General features: G+C 40.9%; 1 protein-coding gene across 1 annotated transcript in view; it reads left to right on the top strand.

The window, feature by feature from the left end:
* The first annotated feature begins 5,526 nt into the window (after positions 1–5,526).
* The window catches only part of DPYS (dihydropyrimidinase), a 38,580-nt gene continuing 17,300 nt past the window's right edge, over positions 5,527–26,806 (top strand). The window contains exons 1-6 of the mRNA XM_081949953.1: positions 5,527–5,823; positions 12,410–12,568; positions 15,394–15,573; positions 18,294–18,483; positions 23,737–23,893; positions 26,504–26,645. Coding sequence (XP_081806079.1) covers positions 5,578–5,823; positions 12,410–12,568; positions 15,394–15,573; positions 18,294–18,483; positions 23,737–23,893; positions 26,504–26,645 — 1,074 coding nt within the window. The 5' untranslated portion in view covers positions 5,527–5,577. The remainder of the gene's footprint in view (positions 5,824–12,409; positions 12,569–15,393; positions 15,574–18,293; positions 18,484–23,736; positions 23,894–26,503; positions 26,646–26,806) is intronic.

Raw genomic sequence — 26,806 nt, 5'->3', positions numbered from 1 at the left:
GATGCAATCACAAACATTTTCCTAGATGTGAAAAACAATTTTCAGCCAATTTTATGAGAAAAAATGTAAGCTTCCAACAGACCAGTAAAGAACTCAATCTGATTTTTTAATATCAGATCCATCTCATTTCCGCTTTTCTCTTTCACTAACTTGCCTTTTTCTTTAAGTATAAAAACATATCTTACAGGCCTCTTTTTTCTTCTGTCCTTAGGTTCTTTTTTTCTAACTTGCTAATAAAACATTTCATGAAAGACAGCATGCCTCTCTACCATCCAGTGTCTCTACCACTTCTGGCTTGGAGCTTCTTTCCTGCTCTATTTTAATGTTGAAATCCTTTGAGTTTGTGGCTGCCATCCCAAATTCCTCCTCAATGGAAATGCAATTTTTGTTGTAATTTTGGCTAGTTGAGCTGGAGGACCCTGCTTATTACAAAGTTCTTTAATCTAAAGATTTACTTCCTTCCAAAGTTGGACTTTACGTTCCCTCTTAATTATGACCCATTTACTGTATTTTACCAACTCCTTCACACCAATGGAAACATTGCTTTGTTCCCTGGATGTCTTATTAAATTCCTGCATTTTATTTTATGGTATCATTTGGCTAGGACTATATTTTACTACTTATCAGTGTGTGTTATTCACAGAGGTGATTAAAACATTTCCAAAGCAGGATTAGAGGATCTCCTTTAACAAGCTCCAACTTCTATAGACAATTCTACACTTAAACAAAGCAATTAGATAATGAACTGTATTTCCTGGGCCTTTGAATGTTTACCTGTTCATTCATACGACCTATAATTCTAACCCACTTTGTCTCATACCTTCTTCAAATCTGCTGTGTTTATCTTAAAACAGCATTTAGCAGAAGCTGACTAGAATCATATGGTATGCTTGGGGGGACAGGGCTCCTGCCACATAGTTCTGTAAGGTCTCAGATGGGCCTTTGTATAAATGTATCACCTGTGAGCATGAGATGACCGCTTGAAGAACTAATTAGGTAAGAGCCAGATCTTGTCATGCAGCACATGTGTATGAAATTGTGTGCTGACTCTTTTATAGCCTTGTAGCAGAGGGACGCTTTAGGAAGGAACATCTCTATGGATGGACCCTTCACCCACTTCTACCATGCTATGCTCAGACTGTGGTGTTAGAATCACTATTCATATGCTTAAGTGCAAACTTCTCCATAAGAGTCCACAAGCGATCCAGTTGGCTCTAGTGGTTAAGACACCATGGAAGAAGTTGTAAATTCTAGTCCCATCTTAAGCTGAAAGCTAGTTGGGCGACCTTGGGCCAGTCATACTCACAACCCAGCCCATCTCACAGGACGGTTGCTGTAGGGAAAATAGGAGGAGCAAAGTGTATTACCATATTTTTCAGAGTATAAGACGCAGCAAGGTTTTGAAGAGGAAAATTTTAAAAAGTTTTTGCACTCTGCAAACCTCCCAAAAACGGCCTGTTTTTCATGAAAATGGGCCCGTTTCTCCCCCCCCAAAAAAGGCATGAATAGCCTTTAGGGAGCTTGCAGAGTGCTCCTGGGAGAGGGGGGCAAAAATAAGCAAAAGACGGCACGTTTTTCATTTAAAAAGAGCATGAATAGCCTTTAGGAAGCTTATAGAGTGCTCCTGGGGGGGGGGGGAATTGAACAAACACCAGGCTGTCTAAAAGCTTCCTAGAGGCTATGCATAGCCATTTTGGTGAAGGGGCAGAGTTTCGGGAGGCAAAAAATTCTGTATTCAGTGTATAAGACGCACCCAGATTTTCAGCCTCTTTTTGGAGGAAAAAAGGTGTGTCTTATACTCCGAAAAATATGGTAAATACTGTATATTCACCCCCTTTAGTTATTTATAAACAGAGGCAGAAAATAAATTATTAATATGCTTACGTAGAGTAGCACAAACAACCTATTTTTCTATGCATAATGTATAGTTATTAAAAGGGGAACGTGATTTGTCAAAAGCAGATCATTTATGTGTAGTGAAGAAATAGGAAAAGATTAAAATAAATTTTCCTGCAAAGCAATTGACAAATTTTTCAGAAAGAGCAAAGTACTTTTCAGTCAAAGATAACGTTTGTGAAACAAGCTACAATCTTTTGGATGACCTTAATAGCCCAGCAATGTGAAGAAAGAGGGAAAATATCTGCTTGCAGAGATGGAGGTAACTTATCATAAATGCTTTGATGGCAATTATAGTCCAGGGAGAGAGAGACAGAAGTATTATGGATTATCATACTTTTATTGCATTATTACAAATTATATATAAAATAATATTGCAGAAATGGCTGAATTAAGCAGGGCTGTAAGAAACTGAACATTTGTGAAATGTACTGTCAACAAAACAATTTTTGAAGTGATTCCAACCCTGTTTGTTGCAGCAAAAACAACATTTATTATTTATTTATGTATTCAATTTATATGCCTTCTGTTATATTTAATTTGTTTGCAGTTGGCAAGGAAAAGCCACCCTTCCAAAAACATGAAGAGATAGGCCTTCCTACCACCACAAAAAAATAGCCATTTCTCTATTTTTATCTGGTAGATAAGAGGCCATCCTGAGCTGATACAGCAAAAGTTGGTATGATTTAGTACAGGGGTCTCCAACCTTGGCAAATTTGAGCCTGGTGGACTTCAATTCCCAGAATTCTAGGAGTTGAAGTCCACCAGGCTTAAAGTTGCCAAGGTTGGCCCTGACTTACCCTGTTTCCCCTGAAAATAAGACATCCCTGAAGAATAAGCCCAACTGGGCTTTTGAGCACATGCGCTAAAATAAGTCCTCCCCAAAAATATTGCAACATAGCAGCAACCACGAGGTGACCACGCTCGCCATTTCCTGCACCTCAAAAACAATAAGAATTCCCCGAAAATAAGGCCAAGTGCTTATTTCGGGGGTCAAAAGAAAATAAGACCCTGTCTTATTTTCAGGGAAACACAGTAGTAGATATTAAGTTGTGATTACCTGGAGAAAACCAGATTCAAATTGTTGGCCATTTCTGTAATGATGGCCTCAACTTATAACTATTTGTTTAGCAACCATTCAAAGTTTCAGGGTCATTGAAAAAAGTGACTTACAACCAGTCCTCACACTTAAATGATCGTCACAGTCTCTTGATCAAAATTTGTGGTACTTGACACCTGGCATGTATTTGTAATGGTTGCAGTGTTCTGAGGGTCATGTGATTTCCTTTTGCAATCTTCCAAGCCTTCTTGGAACAAAGAAAGTCAATGGGGGAAGCCATGTGATTCATTTAACAACTATGGTGATTTGGTGAACAAACATGACCAAATATATAAGTAATTTAAGTTGAGGGAGGCAATAGAGAGCATCACTGTAGGCGGAGAAGTCTACAGGCAATGGTAGGCAGCATTATGGCAATTTGGTATTTTCTGAATAGACCTTCTTCCTCACCACTGCTGTTACTTCTCAAGAATATCGATTCATTTTCCAAATGGGCCCTTTAGCACTTTGCAAATCTGTCATTACCCAAGAGAAAATTGTGTTTGAGTTCAAGGCCATTGAATCTGAAATGTGCCTTTTTCAAAAGGCAACTGGGCTGTTTTTTCTTTGAGAAAGAAGACGATATTTAGGTTCTCGTCCAAGAAGCTTCATCAGTTGTGACAAGCTTGATGAAGTTTCTTGGATGAGAAGTAGAACATCGTCTTCCTCAAAGAAAAATCAGTGAAGTTATCTTTTGAAAAAGCACCTTTGAGATAACTGATGTGGAAGACCGAGAATCTCCATAGACATAAGGCTGCTGAATGTTTGCAGACCAAACATTAAAAGTATTTAAATTTCAACTTCTTATCAGAAAAGTAAACAAGCCAAAAAGAAAAAAGGATAAAGTTCATTGACTCAGCATATGATAATGCAGTATAGTTTAACCATGTGTCAGGTGGGAAATTAGGACTAAGTTAGTTGGTTTTGGGATATTGTTCCTCCAGGACAGTGTTTCTTGGCATCTTTGATATGTGGACTTCACTCCCACAATGCTAGCTGGATAGTTGAAGTCCATTCATCTTAAAGTTGCCAAAGTTGAGAAATACTGCCCAGGAGGAACAGTGGAGCAGTACACAAGGTCGAAAAACTGAAAAACCGTTTCAGGAATAAGCAGTGCCAAATCACTTCCATATTAATAAAGGAGAATATTTGTAGCTCAGGGTGGAAATGAGGCGTCGTTGGTGCTCTCTGGGCTTGGTTGTTTTCTTGCATACATTGACATCAAGAACACCAGACCAACAATCAAGAAGTAAACAATACCCCAATCAAGGAACTACCAAACAAGCTAACAGTAAACAGTCTTATCAAAAGTAACTCCAAGACCATTCCCACCAACATTGACAGGGCAAGACATTGGAATATAAACGGGGAGCAAATCTCACTTCCTTGTAGCAATGATGATTTTTGGCTAATGAAAAATCTGCAAGAAAATCAAGCTCAGAGAGCACCAAGGACCCCTTCCTTCCATTCTGTTACCCAGACAATTACATGGAAAGGTCTACAATTCACCAGAAATCAAACCTGAATCTACATTAAAGATATTTCATAGACTAGAACACCCTCCTCTTTCCCCTAAGATGTTTGACTTTAACAGCGGTAATCCCAAATTTAGGACTACTTTATCTGGGCTGCAAAAATCTGGATCACAACTAGAATAGAATAGAATAGAATAGAATAGAATAGAATTCTTTATTGGCTTAGTGTGATTGGACACACAAGGAATTTGTCTTTGGTGCATATGCTCTCAGTGTACATAAAGAAAAATAAAATAGAATGCATTCATCAAGAATCATAAGATACAACACTTAGTGACAGTTATAGGTTACTAATAAGCAATCAAATTATATTAGGAAACAAAACAATATAATTTTTAAAGACACTAGCAACTTGGTTATAGTTATGAGAAGAATAATATTAATACAGTCTTTGTAGATAATATGACATGGTTCTGGGGATTAGTTGTTTAGCAGAGTGATGGCATTTGGGGGGAGGGGGGAAGAGTCTTTGTGCCTAGTTGTTCTGATGTGCAGTGCCCTATGGTTTTGAGGGTAGAAGTTGAAACAATTTATGAATGGCCTTTGCAAACCCTAGTTGGCAAGCCTGGTAGCAATTATGGAGTTAGAATCAGGACAAAGTAGAAAAACCAATTCTACAAAAAAAAAATATTATTTTTTAAACAGAATTGCACATTGGGGAGAGAGGGAAAATGTCTCCATGCCTTAAGCTACAAGATTCAGTTAAAAAAAAAAAACCAACAACTGGGCAGTAATGCTAATTATGTATTCTTATTCCACAGTAATTATTGGCGGGTTTAATAGAATGGGGGTGGGAGGGTTTTTTATAGTTAACGACCCGGGGTCCGTTTGCGCCTCCAGAGCCAACTTCACCTGTGGCGCAAGGAAGCGCCACGTGGCCTTTGGCAAGGACGCAGGGGCGAATCCGAAGACCGCCAGGGAGGAGAGGGGGCGGGGAGGGGGCCCCGGGGGGCGGGGAGGAGTCGAGAGGGAACCTTCAAAACACGGCTCCGAGCAGCTCCGAGCGCGGCGACTGAGCGCTCAGAGACTCCCTCAGAAGCGTCCACCATGCAGAAACTCTTGATCCGCGGTGGGAAAGTGGTGAACGCGGACTTCTCGCAAGTGGCCGATGTGTACATCGAGGACGGGATCGTGCGGGCGGTGGGGCCGCATCTCCAGCCTTCTTCCGATGGAATCCAGGTGTTGGATGCCACGGGCAAGCTGGTGCTTCCCGGCGGGATCGACACGCACACGCACATGGAATTCCCCTTCATGGGGATCCCGTCAAAAGACGACTTTTACCAAGGAACGAAGGTAACCCTCTCCCACCCGCCCACCATGGCTTCCGTGAGGTCCCCCAGGAACGGTAGAGCAGCTGCTGCAGATGTGCCCACTCCCGCTTCCTTTTACAGGGTCCTGCAAATAAGCACCAGCCGCTTTTCCCTACCCCGGTTGGGTTGGGTGAGTGGAGCTCTCCTGTTTTCTGAGATGACCAACAAGGATCCTGCCCTCCCCTGCCCCCTCCAGCTTCCTCCAACAACTGGTAAAATGTATAGCTAGTGAAATCCTGCAAGACATTTTCTTAAATATCTCCTTTAAGAAGATAGGAGTAACTAAGGCAACACTCTTTTTAAAAAGGTCTTCTTTACAACAGTATTGTAAAGGATATTATATTATAAAGGTCTTCTTTACAACCAAGGGCCGCTCACTTATTTATTTTTTATTTTGTCAAGTGTGTATAAGTTAATAGATATAAGTACATACAAGATTATGAATACATGAAATGGGTACAAATAAATGGGGTTGGTAGGGCAGGGACAGTAGGCACATTGGTGAGCTTATGCATGCCCCTTACAAACCTCTTAGGATATCTATTGTGTGCTTGTGTATTGTTGTAGTTGGGGTACTTCAGGGAAGCTGAAGCAATCATTGACAGGTAGTCAGGTAGTACTACAACATTGTAGTAACTAATTTTATGTAGTACGCTCAGGTGAGACTGAAGGCAGATTAGTTCTAAATTGTGTAAGCCCAAAATTTCAAGTCTGGTGACATAAGGTATTGTGTTGCGAGCAGTGGAGTGAAGGACTCTTCTTGTGAAATATCTCTGGACTCACTCAATTTTATTTATGTCCGATATGCAGTGCAGGCTCCAGACAGATGAGCTGTATTCAAGAATGGGTCTAGCAAATGGTTTGTATGCTCTGGTTAGTTGTACAGTGTTACCAGAGAAGAAGCTACGCAGCATTAGGTTAACAACTTAGTGTGTTTTTGGCAATGTTGTTACAATGGGCTCTGGCATTTAGATCATTAGAGATGAGTACTCCAAGGTCCTTGACAGAGTGAGGGTCATCTACGAGGTCGTATCCAGCCAGCTTATATTTTGTGTTCTGATTTTTTTTGCTGATATATAAGACATTGTTCCATATTGTTTCATATTCCATATTGTTATCTAGACAATTACATGGAAAGGTCTACAATTCATTGAAAATCAAACCTGATTCTCAAAGGAGGGTCTACATTAAAGGTATTTCATATCTCCCTTTTATCTCACTTGGAGGCCACATCTCTCCCTTTGTGAGATTCTGCTGGGAAAGTTTGGGTCATATCCGGTATTGACCACTAGAGAAGATATCTATAAAGATTCTTAGTGATCCAGGTCATGGTTGTCCCAAAGGTGCTTTTTCAAGAGAAGCAAAACATCTTCTTTTCAAAATAACGGTTTTATGGGTATCAAAAACAAAACAGCCCCTTTTCAGTCTATATATACACCCAATATTTCTAAAACACATTTCTTTCCACTTTCATGCTTCAAACCCAGTTGTTCCATGCCCTGGGCAGCATATATGGCCAATTGAAGTATTCAACATAACTGGTGTATGTTGCCAACAAATTGCTCTTTCTTCCACAACTACATTATGAAATATAATTTCTATTCTGCATGAGTTACTACAAACCAACAAATTGAGTTCAAAAGGGTAACTCCAATTCAGGGATATTGCTCACATAGCCGGTAACAATCTAGGGCTGTGAATAATGGAAGAATGCTTATGTTGTCATAAAATTGAGTTCAAGCCACTCAAAATAAAGTTTTCCAATAGTTCCTTTATTCTTGTGTTATTCAGACAAAAAGCAAAACAAACGGGCAATTAAGCTTAATTGGTTCCTTTATATTTGTACACATACTTGTCCAATTTCAAAGTTATCTTACTACAATAAGCTATGCTCAACCAGGCTATTCAAGTTACTATGCCCAACAAGGCTACTCAAGTTGCTATAAGTACTGTTGCCCAACTAGGCTACACATTCACACAATACTTACAACAAAAATTGTCTCGAACTTCAGGAGTCTGTGTCCATTCCAGTCTTCTCTTTATACCGAACTTGTTGACCCACAATCCATGTATATGGTACATCTTTCCCCAGCCACATCAGAATCTTTAGATCCTCACTCTTGTCCAAGACTCAGTGAAAAATGAACCCACGGCATTCCTTAAGCCCACTAATGTTCTACCACCAACAATAAATCACTTGTATACACTCCCATCTTTACTTATCAGTAGTATACACATACCAGCAAACTGAGTGTCCTAGTGAGTTCATGAAAAGACTAAAAGTGGTTGCATAACAGGGGTTCATAAGAAGTTCATGCTACAGGCCTTCTATATTCATAATTAATAACATATGTGTGATATATTCATAACGTATAACAAAAAATAAATAATAATATCACTAGAGTTACCGTGAGAAGGGCAATGAATGTTCCATTCTCCAGATAGTGATGGTTTACCACTGCCATCATTGTTGACCATTGATTAGGGTTAATGGAAGTTGGAATTTCATAATCAGGAGAGTTGGCTGTCCAAGGTGAAGAGGACAGAGCTGACACAGCTTCTGTTCCACTTATAAAAGATGACAGAGAGAGGTTAGTCTACACCAGTGTTTCTCAAACTTGGCGACTTTAAGTCCTGTGGACTTCAACTCCCAGAATCCCCCAGCCAGCATAGCTGGCTGGGGAATTCTGGGAGTTGAAGTCCACAGGACTTAAAGTCGCCAAGTTTGAGAAACACTGGTCTACACTGACACCTGGGGACCACAATTGAATTAGGAGTGCAGAGTAGGTCATGTGAAACCCAACTCTGTTCGCTAACACTTAACCTCCAAAACTGTGCCTCCTGAAACTCTGTTTAATGGTTGGAGGATCGCCACCCACAGCATCCAAGATGGTCTGGAGATAAATTAGAAAATAAATCTCATAATTAGGTTTTATCTTTAATTTAGTGAAGAGGAACAATCATTTGACACTTTTATTTGGAAAAAGGCAGGTCTGTATCTTCTTGATTGAGACACCTATGCCAAATAAATCATTAGTGTTTGCCTTCATCACTTCTCCCTAAGAATATGCCCAAGAACAATGCAGTTTTAAGTCAGAGACCAGGAGACTAGGAGTTCTTGTCCCAATTTAGGCATGAAAGCCATCTGGGTAACTTCAAGCTAGTTCTCTCCCTCAGCCCAATTCAATCTTATAGGATTGTTGTGGGGGGAATATAGGAGGAGGAAGAAGGATTCTTCTTCCACCTTGAGTTGTTCATAAAAATAACAAATCAGGGGAAAAAATAAATCATAAGTTGCACAAAGTGATATTGAAATCCCAAAATGAACAAAGGTAACTCAGGATGGAACTATGGAGTCCTGGGTGCTCTCTTTGTTTGCCGACATTTCATTATTCAACTAGATAACATCATGACGGCTAGTGAATGTGGGGTTTGTAGTTTGACCTGGTAAGTGTTGATTCGAGTATAGTTTTCTCATTGGTAGTTCCTTGATTAAGGCTTTGCTTTTCCCCCCCCCCTTGATTATCTGGTTCCTTGCTTAGGAATTCGTAGAAACCTAGCATTCAGACACATCAGCTATCACTAAACACCTATAGATGGACCATATTTACACATCTTTCCAAAGAGACAACAACAAAAAAAGGAAAGGAAAAGAAAAAAAAAACCCAGCCAAAACCAAGATAAGGAGCAATTAACTTGCTAATGGGATCAGTCCAGAGGTGGTATTTAGCTGGTTCTCTCTGGTTTGGGTGAACCGGTAGTGGTGGCTGCGGGAGGTTCTGCCCACCTACCCCCCGACATAATGTGTTGCGCAGAAGGTAGTGCACATGCTCAGATGAGACATGTGCATTCACATTTGCGAACCGGTAGGAAAAGTAAGTGAATCCCACCGCTGGATCCATCCCATCATAAGACTCTCCAGACCTGGTTATGCTGCCAGAGCCAGAATTCCCAGGGGATTTGAGAGAGCCATTTTTATCCTCCGTTTTCCCAAGATTAGCATTTTTATGCTTATGTTATTTATTCCTATGATTTTTATCAGATCTTTTATCAGTTATATATTGGCTATTGTATTTATTGTGTGCTGCCCAGAGTCCCCTTTGGGAAAGATGGATGGCTATATAAATTTGGTTAATAAATATAAATAAATAAATAATGATACAGAAATAATTATTTCAGTTGCTGCTGATGTATGGGGGACAACGTGGAAGCCTAATCAAACAGCCCCTTTGCTCATTTTTGCTCGCAACAGGATTCAGTCCATTTTATTTACAAGCTGCTTTCCTAAAAAAAAAAACACTCCAAAAGCAGCCTTAAAATTAAGAGATCCTCACATTGTTCACTTAGCTGTTCTCTAAAACCAAGGAAGACAAAAGCAAAGTTAGTTTCTACGTATACTCTCTGAGCTAGTGACGTGTGGTGAAGTTTATGGCTAGTGAGGCAGCAATTTTTTTAGACTTGTGGACTTCAACTCCCAGAATTCCACAGCCAGGCATTCTCAGTTCCGATTTAAAGCAACAGCTTTAAACTTATTTAAATAAGTTTTCTTCCTTCTTTTTCTATTCCTTTTACCTTCCCCTCCTTCCTCCCTCTCTCCCCCCTCCCCCCTCTCAAACACACACACACACACACACACACACACACACACACAAGTTGCATTATAGTGTTTAATTCCATGTAGCTGATTTCCAGGGCAAAGGAGGAGTTATTTTTGCCCTGTCCAATGGCATTTTCTTTGATAAAAGGGACGGAAAGATGGTCTTTGGGTTCCCTCCTTGAATGAGAGAATCCGTTTTAGTCAAAACGTTCAAATGTAATAAAATGATCTTCCTGTCTCGATCTATTTCATTGGAAAATATGCCCGCCTGAGGAAAAAGCCTTTCACGTCTCTGAAAGCCAGCCCAGGGTGGGATCTCTCCAGGATGGGCACAAGACCGATCCATGTTCACCAGCAAAGGGCAAAACTGTCTTCCATGGCCTCATTTCCCACCCGAAGCTTCCCCGTTTCTTCTCCATTCTTTTGCTTTCCGCAAAAACAGGAACGCGCTTTGGGAAGGCGGGAGCCCAGAGGAGCCCACCAGCGCCCGCACCGCCCGCTCTGGAAGCCAAACTGCCAAACTTCGCCGCTCAGCTGCTTCCCGGACGGGTGGCGCCTGCCAGACGGGACGACAGGAGCTGTGAGGGAGCACAGGCTCCAGGGGCTCTGAGCGTCCACCAGCCTGAGCTGTGCCGCGGGCAAAAGAAAGTGCTTTAGTCAGTGGGGTGTCAGGGTAGAGGATAGAATCTCTCCTCCTCTCCCCCGACACCCCACTGACTAAAGCGCTTTCTTTCGCCCGCCTGGGCTCTTCCGCGGGCGAAAGGAAGCGCTTTAGTCAGTGAGGTGTCAGGGGAGAGGATAGAATCTCTCCTCCTCTCCCCCGACACCTCACTGACTAAAGCGCTTTCTTTCGCCCGCGGAAGAGCTCAGGCGGGCGAAAGGAAGCGCTTTAGTCAGCTCAGGCATTCTCCCCTCCTCTCCCCCACACCCCGCTGACTAAAGAGCTTCCTTTCGCCCGCCTGAGCTTCTCTTCCTCTTATATATATGAAACTCCCTCGTGGATATTATTTTTTATATATTATTATTTCATGATAAGAGGGGAGGCTCTGCCTCCCCTGCCTCCAATGACCGCACGCCCCTGCTCTGAGCACCAGAGCACCTTGTCAAGGCTGTTTCAATTCTGCTTCTTTCTCCTCTGGAGCAGGTTGGTCATTCCCAGCTAATCGTTACCGCTTCTCCGGTCTGAATCCCACCCCTGGCTCCATTGCCTTTCTTCTTTAAGACCCTGATGCTCTCGAGTCTTCCCTGCCCATCTTAATGTTAGGGTCTACTTGAAATCTACCTTCCCTTCTCTGTTTCTTCAACTGATATATTTCCCTGAGACCAGATAAAGGTATTTCACATGAAACCCTCACGAATCCTTGAGGGGCTTTGCTTTCTTCTTCTGGGTCGCAAGTGCCATATTTCAAAGTCATCATTTCCACTTCTGTTATTGTTCTGCTGAGATACAGATTTATTCTTCCAGCTCAGCAGTCACTCGGAAAATAGTTCCCACTAATTGTGTGCCTTAGGGGCTTCTGGTTCCCTTCTTTCTTATCTGCAGACCATTTGGCCTGATGAGCTGGTGAGGCTCAGTAACACGTAAAGGTTGCAGAAACTCCCAGGCAAAGCCTTTGAGGCTGCCCATACAGGTAGTCCTCCACATACTGTTCTGACCCAGGCTTCCTTAGAAAGAAAAAGCAAAGCCTTAGTCCCAACAAACCTCTTTAATTTACACGACTGTGAATTCCTTTAAAGCCAGCAGAGCTGGCTGGGGAATTCTAGGAGTTGAAGTCCACAAGTCTTAAAGTTGCCAAGTTTGGACACCACTGCTTTATGTCATTAATTCATTCCTCCTCCCCCCTCCTGCCCCCCCCCCTAGTTCATAGACTGATTCCTTTCATGTTGGAATGGTTCTAAATTGTTGTAATTCTAATATTATATATTGCTCAGTGGGAAAATAAATATTTAATTGCAACCTCTCCTTTTTCAGGCTGCCCTTGCAGGAGGTACCACTATGATCATGGACTTTGCACTTGCTCAGAAAGGCTGTTCCCTCATTGAGGCCTATAACCAATGGAGAAGCAGGGCTGATCCTAAAGTCTGCTGTGATTATGCGCTGCATATGGTCGTGTCATGGTGCAGTGAGCAGGTATGGTAGGCATAACTCTTATGTATCACAAGTTTTCCCTCTGGTCCGTTTCACTAGGGGACGCTGTGCTAAACGCTGATTGGCTGGCTGCTTGACAGCCGGCATATATAAAGGCTGTCGAAGCAGAGCTCAGCTGTTGCCTGTTAGCTAAACGCACGAAATGTGAATTGCCGCGTTGGCAACCTGTTAGCAATAAACTATTAGCATTTTGTTAAGTCCTGGCTCGCCTCCGTTTGTCCACCTATGTTCTCCGCAAGATAGAACAATAACATCAGCCGTTCATTCATTTCTTTAAGGAACTCCAGCATGCAGCATGGATGGTACCAGTGGCACAGAAGCAAAAGGCTTGCCATTTTCCTGGGCACAAGTATCAAGAGTCATTGGCCTGACTCAAGAATATGAGAACTGGAGCATAGGGCTGGAACTCTCTCCGCTTGAGGACAGTTTATTGAGTGTAGGGCTGTGCTTATCAACCTTGGCAAGATATGCGGACTTCGACTCCCAGAATTCCCTAGCCAGCTAGGATAGTTTGAGGTCTGAAAAGTACATTGCAATGTTCAAAGAGATGGAAAAATTAGAATGAGTTTTTAATTTGCACAAGGTATCAACCTGGGATTCAGAGGTGGTATTCAGCAGGTTCTGACCAGTTCTGGAGAACCGGTAGCAGAAATTTTGAGAAGTTCAGAGAACCGGTAAATACCACCTCTGCCTCCCGAGTCCCGCTGATTGGGAGGAAATGGGGATTTTGCAGTATCCTTCCCCTGGAGTGGGGTGGGAATGGAGATTTTACATTATCCTTCCCCTGTCACAACCACCAAGCCACAACCACCAATCCATGCCATGCGCACCAAGCCACGCCCACAGAAACGGTAGTAAAAAAAAATTGAATCCCACCACTGCTGGATTGTTTAACAATGTGGACAAAGCCCTGGCTTTAAACTAGCCCAGGGGTCGGCAACCTTAAGCACTCAAAGAGCCATTTGGACCCATCTCCCACAGAGAAGAAAACACCGAGGGCCACAAAACCCCTTTGACACCTAAAACAAAGAGCACTGCATATATTATTATTTTTTTGCCTTTATGCTATGTATAAAAAAAAAACTATAGTGTGTTTCATTTATGAAATCATTGAACTGCTGCAGAGAAAACAGATTTTTATTTCTGAATGCAACAAAAACATTTTGAACTCCCCCCCCCCAAAAAAAGATGGGTCAAAATATCACACATTGGCAGTTGTGATGCATATTTTGAGTGACAGGGAGCCGCAGCAGACGGATGAAAGAGCCACATGTGGCTCCAAAGCCTCGCGTTGCAGACCCCTGAACTAGTCTTTCCTAATCTGGTCTTCTTTTGATGGTTTATGCATAAATCATCTGCAGGAATACTTTTCCCTAGGGCAGGGGTGTCCAAACTTGGCAACTTTAAGACTTGTGGACTTCAACTCCCAGAATTCCCCAGCCAGCAGAGCTGCCCTAGGGAAATCTCCAGGTGAGATGGGGTAGGCATGCTCCTAATCGCTTCCCCTAAACATTGCCATGTGATGGCAGCTAGGAAGTGGGCCTTTTCCAATATAGCCCCCCACCCTTTGGAATATTCTGCCCCCTGAGGTTAGACAGACCTGTACCCTCTTAGCTTTCTATCAAACTTTGAAGATTTGGCTTTCTCCCACACACATCAGGTTAAGATTAGATAACTGAACTAAATTAGAAGTCTGACTTGGCGCCAGGTTTCTGTTGTTTTTAACGTTTTTAGTTTTATCGTTTCAGTATAGTTTTATATGCTGTTTTAACTTTTAATTGGGAGTCACCCAGAGTTGATTAGAAAATAAACAGCTATGTACATTTTTTAAATAAATAAATCTACTGGGATTGTTAAGCCAGCAGTCCCTGGAAACTCAAGAACATATAAACGAAGACAGGGCTTTGATCATCTTGGTCACACATCCCACTTTAATATCATTGCAATCCTTCCTGGGTCATATTGGGATATTGCAATCCCAAAACATCTGGAACTTATCCATTTGGAAATAGTTAAATGCATTTCCATAATTGTTGTTTGAAATTAAGGTATGATCTATCCTAGAAATGTTGATTGCAAATTGGTGTAGCGTGTCTCTCGTGAAAACTGCACGATTTTAACAGAATAAGTTCGAAGGATCCTTGGAGGTCTTCTAGTCCAACCCCCTGCTCAAGCAGAAGACCCTATACCATTCTTTTCTTAAAAACCTCCAGTTATGGAACACCCACTTACTGATTTTCACATGGATAACCCCAGATAAGTTTCCAAGAAATGTAAGGGATTTCTACACTCAGCTATGAAAATAATTAATCTCACTAAAGGGCAGTGCTTAATCATACAAATGTTTTAGGAAATGTTTTACAAATATATCTATTCCTCTTAAATTTGTCTAATCCCCCTTAAAGCCATCTTAGCTTATAGCCTTCAACATACCTTCTGGTGATTAACTCAATGTAAGATACTAATAATTGGTTGATGCAGGAAGAATGGCATGTCCCATGTGAGGTTTTTTCCTTATAATTAAAACTGAATTTCTCAGTAATTACAGTTTTAATAACTCTTGGAAGTTCTCCTACAATCAGTGGAGCAGTCTTTCTTTTCTCTACCTTATTAAGGAGAGTTACAACTATATTATACTAGATAATTTTAAATGAAAAATTAATGTTACCAGAATGATTATGGGCATAACGATGAAACAGGAATGATCATAGCTAGATATGTTGATTTTTTTAAAAAAGAAAAAGTTTCAGCACTATGCAGAGAACAAATTGAGCTTTGTGACAATATTTTTCTTACCTTTTTTTCAGGTCAAAGAGGAAATGAAACTTCTTACCAAGGAAAAGGGTGTCAATTCATTTAAGATGTTTATGGCATATAAAGATGTCTATATGATTGGAGATCAAGAATTGCACACCCTCTTCAGTCAATGTAAACAAATTGGTGCAATTGCTCAAGTTCATGCGGAGAATGGGGATTTGATTGCAGAGGTAATTCCCATGTTTAAGATGATCCCTTCAGCCGCTTGCAATTATAATATGCAGTATATATGACATACAGGGTTGAATTGTGAGGTCCTTGGTGCTCTCTGAGCTTGTTGTTTTCTTGCAGACAGTTGGGTAATGCACATTGGTAAAATACATTGATGATGCTACCTAGTTTGGTAATGAAATGTCTGCAAGAAAACAACCATGCTCAGAGAGCACCTAGGACACCAAAGGAGCATCTGGGGAATTGTATGTGTTAAAAAGTCTCCAAGTACATGATTGAAGCACCACAAGCTGCTTGATAAGGCATTGATCTCACTTCACAGTCTTGCCCTGTAACTCGGAGTGACTACCGAGGCAGTCAGAGAGGGTACATCCTGATCATTTTCATCTTGGAGATGGGATATCTATCAAAGCAGAGCATCCAAGATGTCCACAACCCTAAACGTAGCCTCTCATACATATACATAGTTAGAAGTAAGACATGGAAGTGCAAAGAAACCTGACACATTAGATCCACCTCAGTGTTTCCAAGTTCTTTCTTATTCCCTTTGGGGCATTTATGTCTGCTTGAAAAAAGCAGTCCAGTTTCTACCTGCAATTTGCTTTATTCAATCAAGATGCCTATACAGATCAATGCCCTCAGTTTGCTGTGCAATTTCTCAAGACTTCTTCTACTGCAAAGAACCTCAGGAAACCAAGGAGAAGACACACACACACACAAACCAGAGGTGGTATTCAGCCGGTTCTCTCTGGTTCGGGTGAATCGGTAGCAGCAGCTGCGGGAGGTTCCGCCTATCCACCCCGAAGTAATACTTCTGCACATGGGTGCTCACACTTGCGAACCGGTAGGGAAGGTAAGTGAATCCCACCGGTGACACACACACACACACATCCTCTTTAACCACTCTAATTACATTACATGCACCTGTCACACGTGTATGTTTGTGCATGTAAACTAAGCATTCAGCAGTTACAAATACATCCGTTATATATTCATGCTTTGCAAATGATTTGGAGGAAGAATTTGCGAGCTTGAGAAAGGCATTTCATCTCTGCCAGCCGTTAAAGTGGTCTCTCTTTTTCCGGTTGTCCACCATAGCCTTAAAAAGAAAGATGCCACTTCTTTAAGGGATCTGCTAGCTAAAGCCATTGAAGAATGACTTTATTCCTTGATTCCTTAAAGGAAATAAGTGTGTACCCATTAAAGTCATTGAATTTTTACAGTGTGTAGTTATTTCCTTTTATATCAGTAATTAATCTCTCCTTTCTCTACATGGGGCTCCCCTTGAGATGCACCCGAAGGCTACAGCTGGCCCAGAATGCAGCCGCGCGGACAATAATGGGGAGTACTAGGTACTCCCATGTAACACCGCTCCTGCGCGAGCTGCACTGGCTGCCTGTGGCTTTTCGGGTGCATTTCAAGGTGTTGATTGTCATCTTTAAAGCGCTCCATGACTCAGGACCTAGTTATCTGCGGGATCGCATCCTACCTCACACATCCCTGCGGCCAATCCGCTCTTACAGAGAGGGACTCCTCCGGGTACCATCCGCTAAGCAATGCGGGCGGGCGGTGTCCAGGAGTAGGGCCTTCTCTGTGATGGGCCCAACCCTCTGGAACGACCTCCCCCTCGATATTAGAACTACTGTTGATCTCCGCTCCTTCCGTAAGAAACTCAAGACCCACTTGTTCAAATTAGCTGGCCTGGCACAATTGTAATTGTAAATCAGAAATACAGTATAATCTAATCCTGACCCTCCTGGATGGCATTTTAAATTTTTAAATTTTGGGGTTTTAATTGGTTTTAATTGGAACTATTTTAACTATTGTTAGTTTGGTTATTGTACGGACTGTGTGTTTAAGTTGGTTTGTCTGGGTTTGGTGCTTTGTTTTGTTGTTTTATTGTATATTTATTGTCTGTACACCGCCCCGAGTCCCTTCGGGGAGAGGGGGCGGTTTATAAATTTAATAAACTAAACTAAACTAAACTCCTTTGCATACAACCATAAAGAACCAAACTAAACCAAACCAAAAGCTAATCCCATAATTTGTTCTCCATAAATAGATGGTAGGAATAATCTTTATTCTATACTAGGATGCTGAAAAACACCTATGATATTCATATATGAGAGATCATAGGTGATCTCTCCCAGCCTGTATGTTCTCATTGAACTAAAAGAAAATTCTTCTTCAGTGGAAGGCAGAAAACTTCAAATTAATGTTGGGAATGCAGCGGGGATCATATACCTAAATCTATATTGTCAAATGAATGAAAGCAGAGTCAACCTGCAAGCTCTGCCCTTTTGGGATGTGTGTGTGTGTGTGTGTGTGTGTGTATGACAGCCCATACAAAAAGTTTGCATCACAATAGCATAACAATGCTATGGTACACCTAATCATTTGACACACATTCAATCCCTGCAAACAACACTAGCAAAAGTTCATCCCGACTTTTCTTTGCCTGAAAAATCATGCATTTGTTCATGTAACATGTATTTTAGCCCTAAGTAGTTTCCCACGTTAGGAGTCGAATATAATGCAATCGCTTTGCTGGATTCTAACTATCATGGTATAATCAGTTTGGTTGTTGGACCAAAACTTCCTGTTCCATGGCAAGCAAATGAGTGGGACTGCAATTTTTACAGCGATTTGTTGACCAAATTTCATTTCTTAGTTTTGCTATTGGTAACGTTGGCATGTATTCACCATGGTTGGCCTACAGGGTGAAAAGAAGATGCTGGCTTTGGGAATAACTGGTCCAGAGGGACATGAAATGGCCCGACCAGAAGAAGTGGAAGCAGAAGCCACGTTGAGAGCTATTACCATTGCAAATTCAGTAAATTGCCCTCTCTATATTGTACACGTGATGAGTAAGTCTGCAGCCAAGATAGTGGCAGATGCCCGCAGGCAAGGTAAGTACTTGCTAAACATGCTTGAATATTCTTATTTGGTTAGACCTGGGGCTCCAATATGATTCTACAGTCATCTCCATTGGAGGTTGTTTAGTTGATTGTCCTATCCAGTTTTAATTCCCCCCTCCTGCCCCCACTTCTTACAGTGTCTTTAATTAAACAAAAAGAAATGGGCAAGTTGCAAAACGAAGTCCCAACTACTTACCTTTACCTTTATTTAGAAAAATGTCCTCAGCTTCCACATAAGACCTGGAGGTATTCTTATGAAATGAAAATTAAAAGTTCTTGCATTTGGATTTTTTTCTGTAAACATACCAGTGGGGTGGGGAATGTAGAAAGTAAACTCTAGAAGAGGATCCATCCTATAGGGCTAGAAACTCTTGTGAAGAACCACTTCACCATTTTATCCTCATTTTATCCCTCACTGGCAGCCATTTTGTCTGAGTTTACAGAATATGCTCTCAGACATGTCTTAGATTTATATTTAGGAGCTCAAGTTCTTGTATTAAAAGATTGACAAGATTTGGAGTCTGGGTTACATGAAGATATGACTATGAAACATTGCATTTTCTTATAGATGAATCTGCAAAGGTCTCTGTGATTAATCTTTCAGCTTAAATGGAGTCTCTCTCTGGGCTTAAAGAACATTTCTACTTTCTTCTGCAGTCTAGGCTTCAGTTCTTTTCCCTGTAATTAATCAATATTTCATTATCCTAAATATAAGGCTGAGTTGAGTCCCTTTTCCCCTTATTATTAGGCTGGTTTCATTGTCCTGGAGATGTCCACAAGATGTCACTGTTGACAATGCAATGAATTTATTTTGCAGTTGGAATAGCTATCTTTGGTGAGAAATGAGGTGTTTTGCAAATCAAGTGTAATAAACTGTATAATCAGCTAAAATATGTAGGTCAGAGCAAAATTTCCCAAGGCTATCCAGAAGCTTCCAAACTATAAGGATTAGAGTGTTTGTGCTTCATCATGTACATATATACATTCAGGCTTTCTCAATCCTGGCAAATTTAAGATGTGTGGCCTTCAACTCATAGTATTGAGTTGAGAGGTGAAGTCCACACATCTTAAATTTGTCAAGGTTGAGAAACATTGTAATACAGAACTCACCTGCAAAAATTACATACATACACACATATACACACGTACATACATACATACATACATACATACATACATACTACATACATATCACTCTGATACTAAGGAGTTAGACATTCTACTCCTCCCTCCTACTTGAAAAGAAATCTGTTTCAACTGCCACTTGGGTGTGGCCATGGCCAGCGTGTGACTCATCCGGTCTGCGGGCTGGGAATTTAGACATTCTACTCCTGCTCCCCACCTGAGAGGGAGAGAAGGGGATAATATAGAAGAGGCTTCTGTGGGGCAAGCCTGAGGGAGAGAAGGGGAGAGGAGAGGCTGATCGTAACTACTCATTAATGTTCAAGCTTTAATCACCAATTTATCAAGCCCAATGACATAGTTCTGTAGCGAAGCACAGGTATCCAACCGACTAGTTCAGTGTATTTTATCATTTTTACACATTATAGATCCTGTTTCTTCAGATAATGTCCTTGTAGGGAGATGATCTAACAAATGGATAAAAAACCAGAGTGAATAATGTGGTGACCACATAGACATTTCAATGTCTTAACCATAAAGAAGATTCGTTATTGCCTTTTCCCAGAATGATTTCAAGATGACTAAGTCTGACCACACTAGACAACTCTTAACCATGTCTGCTATTAAATAACTTTTTTGAGCTGGGACCAGACAGGTTGACCCCTATTCAGCTATATATGAGTTTTTGCCAGGTGAAATATATTTAATGTACATCTCTTAACATTCATCTGATCATACAAATGTACATTTGTATAATTTCTTGCCTGAGATTATGTCATTACTCTACTTCATTTATTTTGGAGTCAACATTATAGGGCTCTTTAATCAATTAAGCCAATGGTTCCCAACCTTCCACTTAATGTGAATCATCAATCATCATCACACGTTTTTTGCAGACACCACATAAACACATTTGGCTGAGAGGAGTCAGACTTGTACATTAAGAAGCAATAAACGGCAGCTATTTCTAAGCATTTATTATGGCCACTTGCAAACATATTGTATTCAGTGCAGTACATTCACTACTGCAGTTTCTAGGAAAAATTACATTGAGATTCAGATAACCTCAGGCATTGGCAGCTCCACTAGATGATCCAGAGTAGGAAGGCTAAAACTATGCTTATTGGCTATAATAACAGAATCTTGCTAGTCTGATTATAGCAGTAGCATTTAGACTTATATATATACCGCTTCATAGTGCTTTAGAGCACTCTTTAAGTGGTTTACAGAGTCAGCATATTGCGCCCAACAACCTGTCTCCTTATTTTACAGAAGGATGGAAGGATGGATGAGTCGGTCAAGATTGAACTCCTGGCAATAGGCAGAGTTAGCCTGCAATAATACTGCATTATAATCACTGCACTACCACAGCTCCTATATTGTGTTGTTCTTCTTCCTCTATCTAACAGTTCAGTGAATTAAGGAGGCGACTGCATTGATTGCTTCTGAATGTTATCTCACTGTTCTGGATTTTAAATATGTTTCAGCCCCTTTTGTGTAGGTGATGATTCTGCACATCTCCATCCAGATCACTTTCCTTACTATCTATAGGTATGATGCATGGGAAGCCCATTGGATGCTGTTCTTATTGCCTACCCATCTCAAATCATTTTCAGTAGCCCTGCCAGTTATCATCATTTGGGAATGGTTAAACTAGCCACCTAATGGGAAACAATAGGAGGAATCTCTGTTTTAGGATAAAAGCTGCAGATGGCAAGAATTATAAAACCTTACGTTCAGGTTTTCAAGTTCTATGAAATCTCACCTGTAGCTACCTTTTTTCTTCCTAGCATCCACTTTTTTTGAGTCAACAAAGTATTGATCTATTAGTTGCGATAGGAATTGACCAACTGGCTTCTCTTCGAAGCTAGACTGGCCCAATTGGTTTTCATGCCAAAGGTGGGACTAAAACTCCCAGTCTTGCAGTTCCCTGCCTTAACTTCCAGATCAAACTGGTTCTATTTTTTTTCCTGTACAACATCTGGCAAAAATAATCACTAAGTGACAACAAAGGGTTAGCTTTCTATGGGGCTTTTTTTTTTTGCTGCCAACTAATTGTCTATGTAACCTCAATATGGTAGTACGGTAATCTGTACATCGTAATCTGTTGTATGTAGATCCAGAGCTGTTTTTGATGACAATTGTAGTTCAATACATAGCTACAATCACAGTTCAAAATATAGCAGTCAATTTTTTACTGAGTTGGCTCTTTGGGAAGCTATGCTGTCAATTTTGCAAAATCTGTTCTTGGATAGATTGTCTTCAATTTTCTTAGCTTTCAATAGCTTGGGATTCAAATATCAAGTTTTCAAAGGGCTGCTTTAATTTGAATTTAAATTCTTTTTGTGGTTTTATTTTTTATGAGACATGTTATTGTTTTGTTTCACTTCAATTTGTATAGTAAGCAGCCCTGGGATAAATAATATGAAACATGGTTTACAAAGTTTTTAAATAAGCATCAGCTATTGAGTAAACACTCTTAATTTTTCCCGCTAAACCTATATAAAGCAGCAGCAGCAGCTTCAGCCGGCCCCAGAGCTTTTGCCTTTATATCCTCAATGGTTATTTTGTTTGTTGGATCTCCCTGTCAAAAATAGATGGGCAGAGATATGTCAACCATATTGATTTAAAGATTCTGCAGATGGTAGAGGGCTGCACACGAACATGTAATGTTATCTCTTATTGCATAGTTGTAACCAGTAGCCTTAAAAACACCTAGAACAAAAATATAGATTTTTAAAAAATGTGTAATTATTAATATAAAGATCATTTGGGAGACAAGGAAGGATGGGAATGATCATAATTAATCAGTGGTAAATTGCAGTAGTTCCTCTAATTAACAGTTTATGCTGGAGTCCAATTACTGATTCTATATTAGTAGGTGGTGGTGGTGGTTGTTGCTGTTGTTGTTGTTATTATTATTATTATTATTATTATTATTATTATTATTATTATTATTATTATTATTATTATTATTCTGTAGAGGTAAAACTACCTTTCCTGTAGAGCAGGGGTGTCAAACTCAATTTCATTGAGAGCCGCATCAGGATTGCATTTGATCTGGGAGGGGTGTGGCCAGCTCAATGTCACTTGCGTCAGGGGCACCTATGATGGCCCAAGTGCTGTGCGAGTGAAAATGGAGCTCGGGAGGGGGTGGTGCATGCAGAGGGTTGCAGGAGGCAGTCAGAGTGAAAACTGAGCTGGGGGGGGGGCTGTGTGTGGCACTTCTAAGCTCTATTTTCACTGGCAGAGGTACTATGGGCCGTTCCTTGGCTGTTTCCAGGACCAGATCTAAGCGCTTTGAATTTAACACCCCTTGAGCATTGTTTCTCACCCATGACAATTTAAAGATGAGTGAAATTAGGGTTTCCTTCAGAGAAAAGTGAGAGGGAGAGAGGGAAAGAGATCAATAAGAAGTATGCCAAAGTCTATCATATTCCTTGGCACTTTGCTACTAAATGTTGGTCTATCTGGTAATTTTTCTTCCTTATTTTGCATAAGAAGACAGACATCAATCCTTCTTTTAAATTATCTGAACCACAATGTAATATTAACTTCCCATCATCTTTTCTAAGCCTTCATCATCAAAATTTTGCCTCTCGTATCATTTTTTCTACATGGACTTATTAAGTGGTAGAATTCAGCTAGTTCGCATCACTTCGGAAGAAACGGTTGTTAACTTTCTAAGCAATTTGGTGAACTGATTGTTGTAAGAAATCATTAGGGCAGAGAACCAATTGTTAAATTATTTGAATCCTACCACTGCTGCTGATTCCAACATGCATGTGTATATATTTTGATTTTATGTCTACCCATACTTGGAAGACCAGTCTGCGCATACAATTATTGACATGATTTACAATAAATAATAGGTTTTATAGAAAGCTTCAGTGACCACAGAAAAGCTGGGGGGGGAGTATACATGTGTTCCCACAACTTGCCCACTCCTTCATTAGTCCCCCCCCCCTAACATATGCTCATCGACTAATTGGGATGGTTACACTTAGGCTACATGCATTGACTATATTATACCTGATCCAATCCTTTGATGTGGAATTGCAAGTTAGTATTAACTATTCTTGTTCTTCTTACCATTAATTTGCCTCATTCTTCTCTCCCTAGGCAAAGTTGTGTATGGGGAGCCTATAGCTGCAAGCCTTGCTACAGATGGCACTCACTATTGGAATAAGGACTGGCCTCATGCCGCAGCCCACGTCATGGCTCCCCCATTGAGGCCTGATGCTTCCACTCCAGACTTCCTCATGAGACTTCTAGCAAAGTAAGGAGGTTTATCCATATCATTCACAAGAGCCCTTTTATAGATGGAACCAAGTGGCTGTTAAAGCCAGCATAAACAAAAATGCAAAATACAGTAATGTGTTTCAATGGATTTTGAAGAAAAAATGTAAAATAATATGGAGAGGAGTTCTAATATTCCTTTTGGGAGAAATAATTAAGATTCTGATAAACGTATGGTTGTTATTTACAGTTTGGTTGTCCCAGTTTGCTTGGAAACAGCTAAATATTGAACATAAGTCATGTAGCTTATTTTGAGAGGATATCATAGACCAGTTGTGGGTTTCCGTTTTTCTTACTACCGGCTCATTTGCTCGATCATGTGACGCTTCTGCACATGTGCAGAAGCATCCGGATGGATGGGCGGAGCCTCCTGCCACTGCCACTACTGGTTCGCCTGATCCGGGCTGAACCAGCAGAAACCCATGTCTGTCATAGACCCTCTCAGAAAATAGCTGATTTTGGAGGGGAAATTTCACCAGTAGCAAAGATTAAAAATGAAAAATGTCCTTTGAGTCAAGCTTGACCTTAGAGACACATCCATGTTGTTTACTTAGCAAAACTATACAAATGATTTGCCACTGTTATATCCTGAGATGTTTTCCAACTTTCCATCTAACCTCAATTCAGGTATTTCTTTGTGGCATTCCAGGCAAATAATAACCAGGTCTAAGCCTGCTTAGCTTTTCAACATCAGCCCCTTGGGGAGCTATTGCCCTCTTGATAGCCATAATGTAACAAGTCTCTGTTTAAATCTAAAGGTAAAGGTTCCCCTTGCACATATGTGCTAGTTGTTCCAACTCTAGGGGGGCAGTGCTCATCTCTGTTTCAAAGCCGAAGAGCCAGTGCTGTCTGCAGATGTCTCTGTGGTCATATGGCCAGCATGACTAAACGCCAAAGCGTACAGAACGCTGTTACCTTCTCACCAAAGTGGTCCCTAGTTTTTCTACTTGCATTTTTACATGCTTTCGAACTGCTAGGTTAGCAGAAGCTGGGACAAGTAATGGGAGCTCACTCCGTTACGTGGTGCTAGGGATTCGAACTGCCAAACTGCCAACCTTTCGGATCGACAAGCACAGCGTCTTAGCCACTGAGTCACCACGTCCCTTTTAATCTCTGTTTACTAGGAGCCAATTTCAATAGGTTGCTTTCTTCATCCTTCTCTTCTAGCCCAACTCCACTATCCTCCTAATTTGCCCAGCTTGTCTTGGTCAATTTCTAAATATTTGGAATGCTTCCAAAGAAAGCTTTGGAATGCAGCCACCTACCATTTCTATTTCCTGAAAGGATTATGTGGCTCCAAGGCACTGATACTCTTCATACTGCAGCATTCTAAGTTTCCTTTAATTAGTTAATGAAAGGAATTTAAGCCTGCTCCTCAACCCATCAAAATAGTACAGGTAATCCTCAACTGATGACCACAACTGAGACCCAAATTTACATCGCTAAGCGAGCCAGTTCAATCAATGAGTTTTGCCCCATTTGATGACTTTTCTTGCCACAGTTCTTAAGTGAATCACTGCAACCATTAAATTGTTAACACCGTTGCAAAGTGAATCTGACTTTGCTTGCCAGAAGGTCACAAAAAGGGATCACATGACCCCAGCGCACTGCAGCCATCATAAATACGACTCGCTTGCCAAGCGCCTGAATTTTGATCACCTGACTATAGGAATGTTGCAATGGTCGTGTGAAAATGGTCCTAAGTGAGTGTTTTTTTCAGCGTCATTGTAACTTTGAACACTAAATGAACTGTTGTAAATTAAGGACTACCTGTATTTCCAGAATCTACAGTAGAATAATGATCCTAATATCACTAGGGAGCAATATCCTCTTTAGGAAAAGGTAATGGTTCCCCTTGCATATAGATGCTAGCCGTTCCCGACTTCCCGGCAGTGCTCAGTTCCGTTTCAAAGCCAAAAAGCCAGCACTGTCCGAAGACGTCTCCGTGGTCATGTGTCCAGCATGACTAAATGCCCAAGGTGCACGGAACACTGTTATCTTCCCACCAAAGGTGGTTCCTATTTTTCTACTTGCATTTTTTACGTGCTTTCAAACTGCTAGATTGGCAGAAGCGGGGACAAGTAACAGGAGCTCATTCCATTAGAGATTTGAACCGCTAGGGATTCGAACCGCTGAACTGCCAACCTTCTGATCAACAAGCTCAGTATCTTAGCCACTGAGCCATCTTTGGGAAGCAATGTATGGGGGCTATCAAGATCTTAGGAGCTTCCTGATGTGGTTGAACAGAACATCTGCCTTGCTCTATTTTCACTGCTCTTATGACATTGTCCCATCTAATTTGGAGTTATGGTCGAATACAAGCTATTATCTTCACAAATGTCAGCATTCACTAGAGTTGTATTGGTTTTACCTGAAGGTGATATGATTTATTTATAGGCGATTCATTCTTTTTTCTTTCCTTACCATTTTTTCAGCAAATTTCTTTTCACTTTAATGTTTTTTTAAGATTTAAACAATGAAGCAAGTAGGGTGTATAATTCTGAAATGGAAGGTTGGTTGGAGCATATAAAATTATCTTGTCCTTCATGCCACCTCAACAGTAGCATTTCTTTTACCTTTTTTTTTTAAGTGGTGACTTGACTCTGACAGGAACAGATAACTGTACATATGATATCTGCCAGAAGGCTGTGGGGAAAAATAATTTCACAAAGATCCCATATGGAGTGAATGGAGTGGAAGACAGGATGTCTGTCATCTGGGAAAAAGGAGTAGTAAGTGGAATTTCAATTCATTCTCTTCTACAATGGTGAAAACAAAGAACAAAGAGTTCTCATTAAAGCAGCTACGTCTTTCCCTAGAATTGCATGCTCACCATTTCAGCTACAGTGAAGCTCAGCACACATACTTAACCTCAGAGCTGCAGAAAGGGGCT

This window comes from Natrix helvetica (assembly GCF_964273705.1).
Source record: "Natrix helvetica genome assembly, chromosome: 4".
NCBI lineage: Eukaryota > Metazoa > Chordata > Lepidosauria > Squamata > Natricidae > Natrix > Natrix helvetica.
The sequence above is the reverse complement of the archived record's forward strand: the minus strand, read 5'-3'. Positions and strand labels throughout refer to the sequence as shown.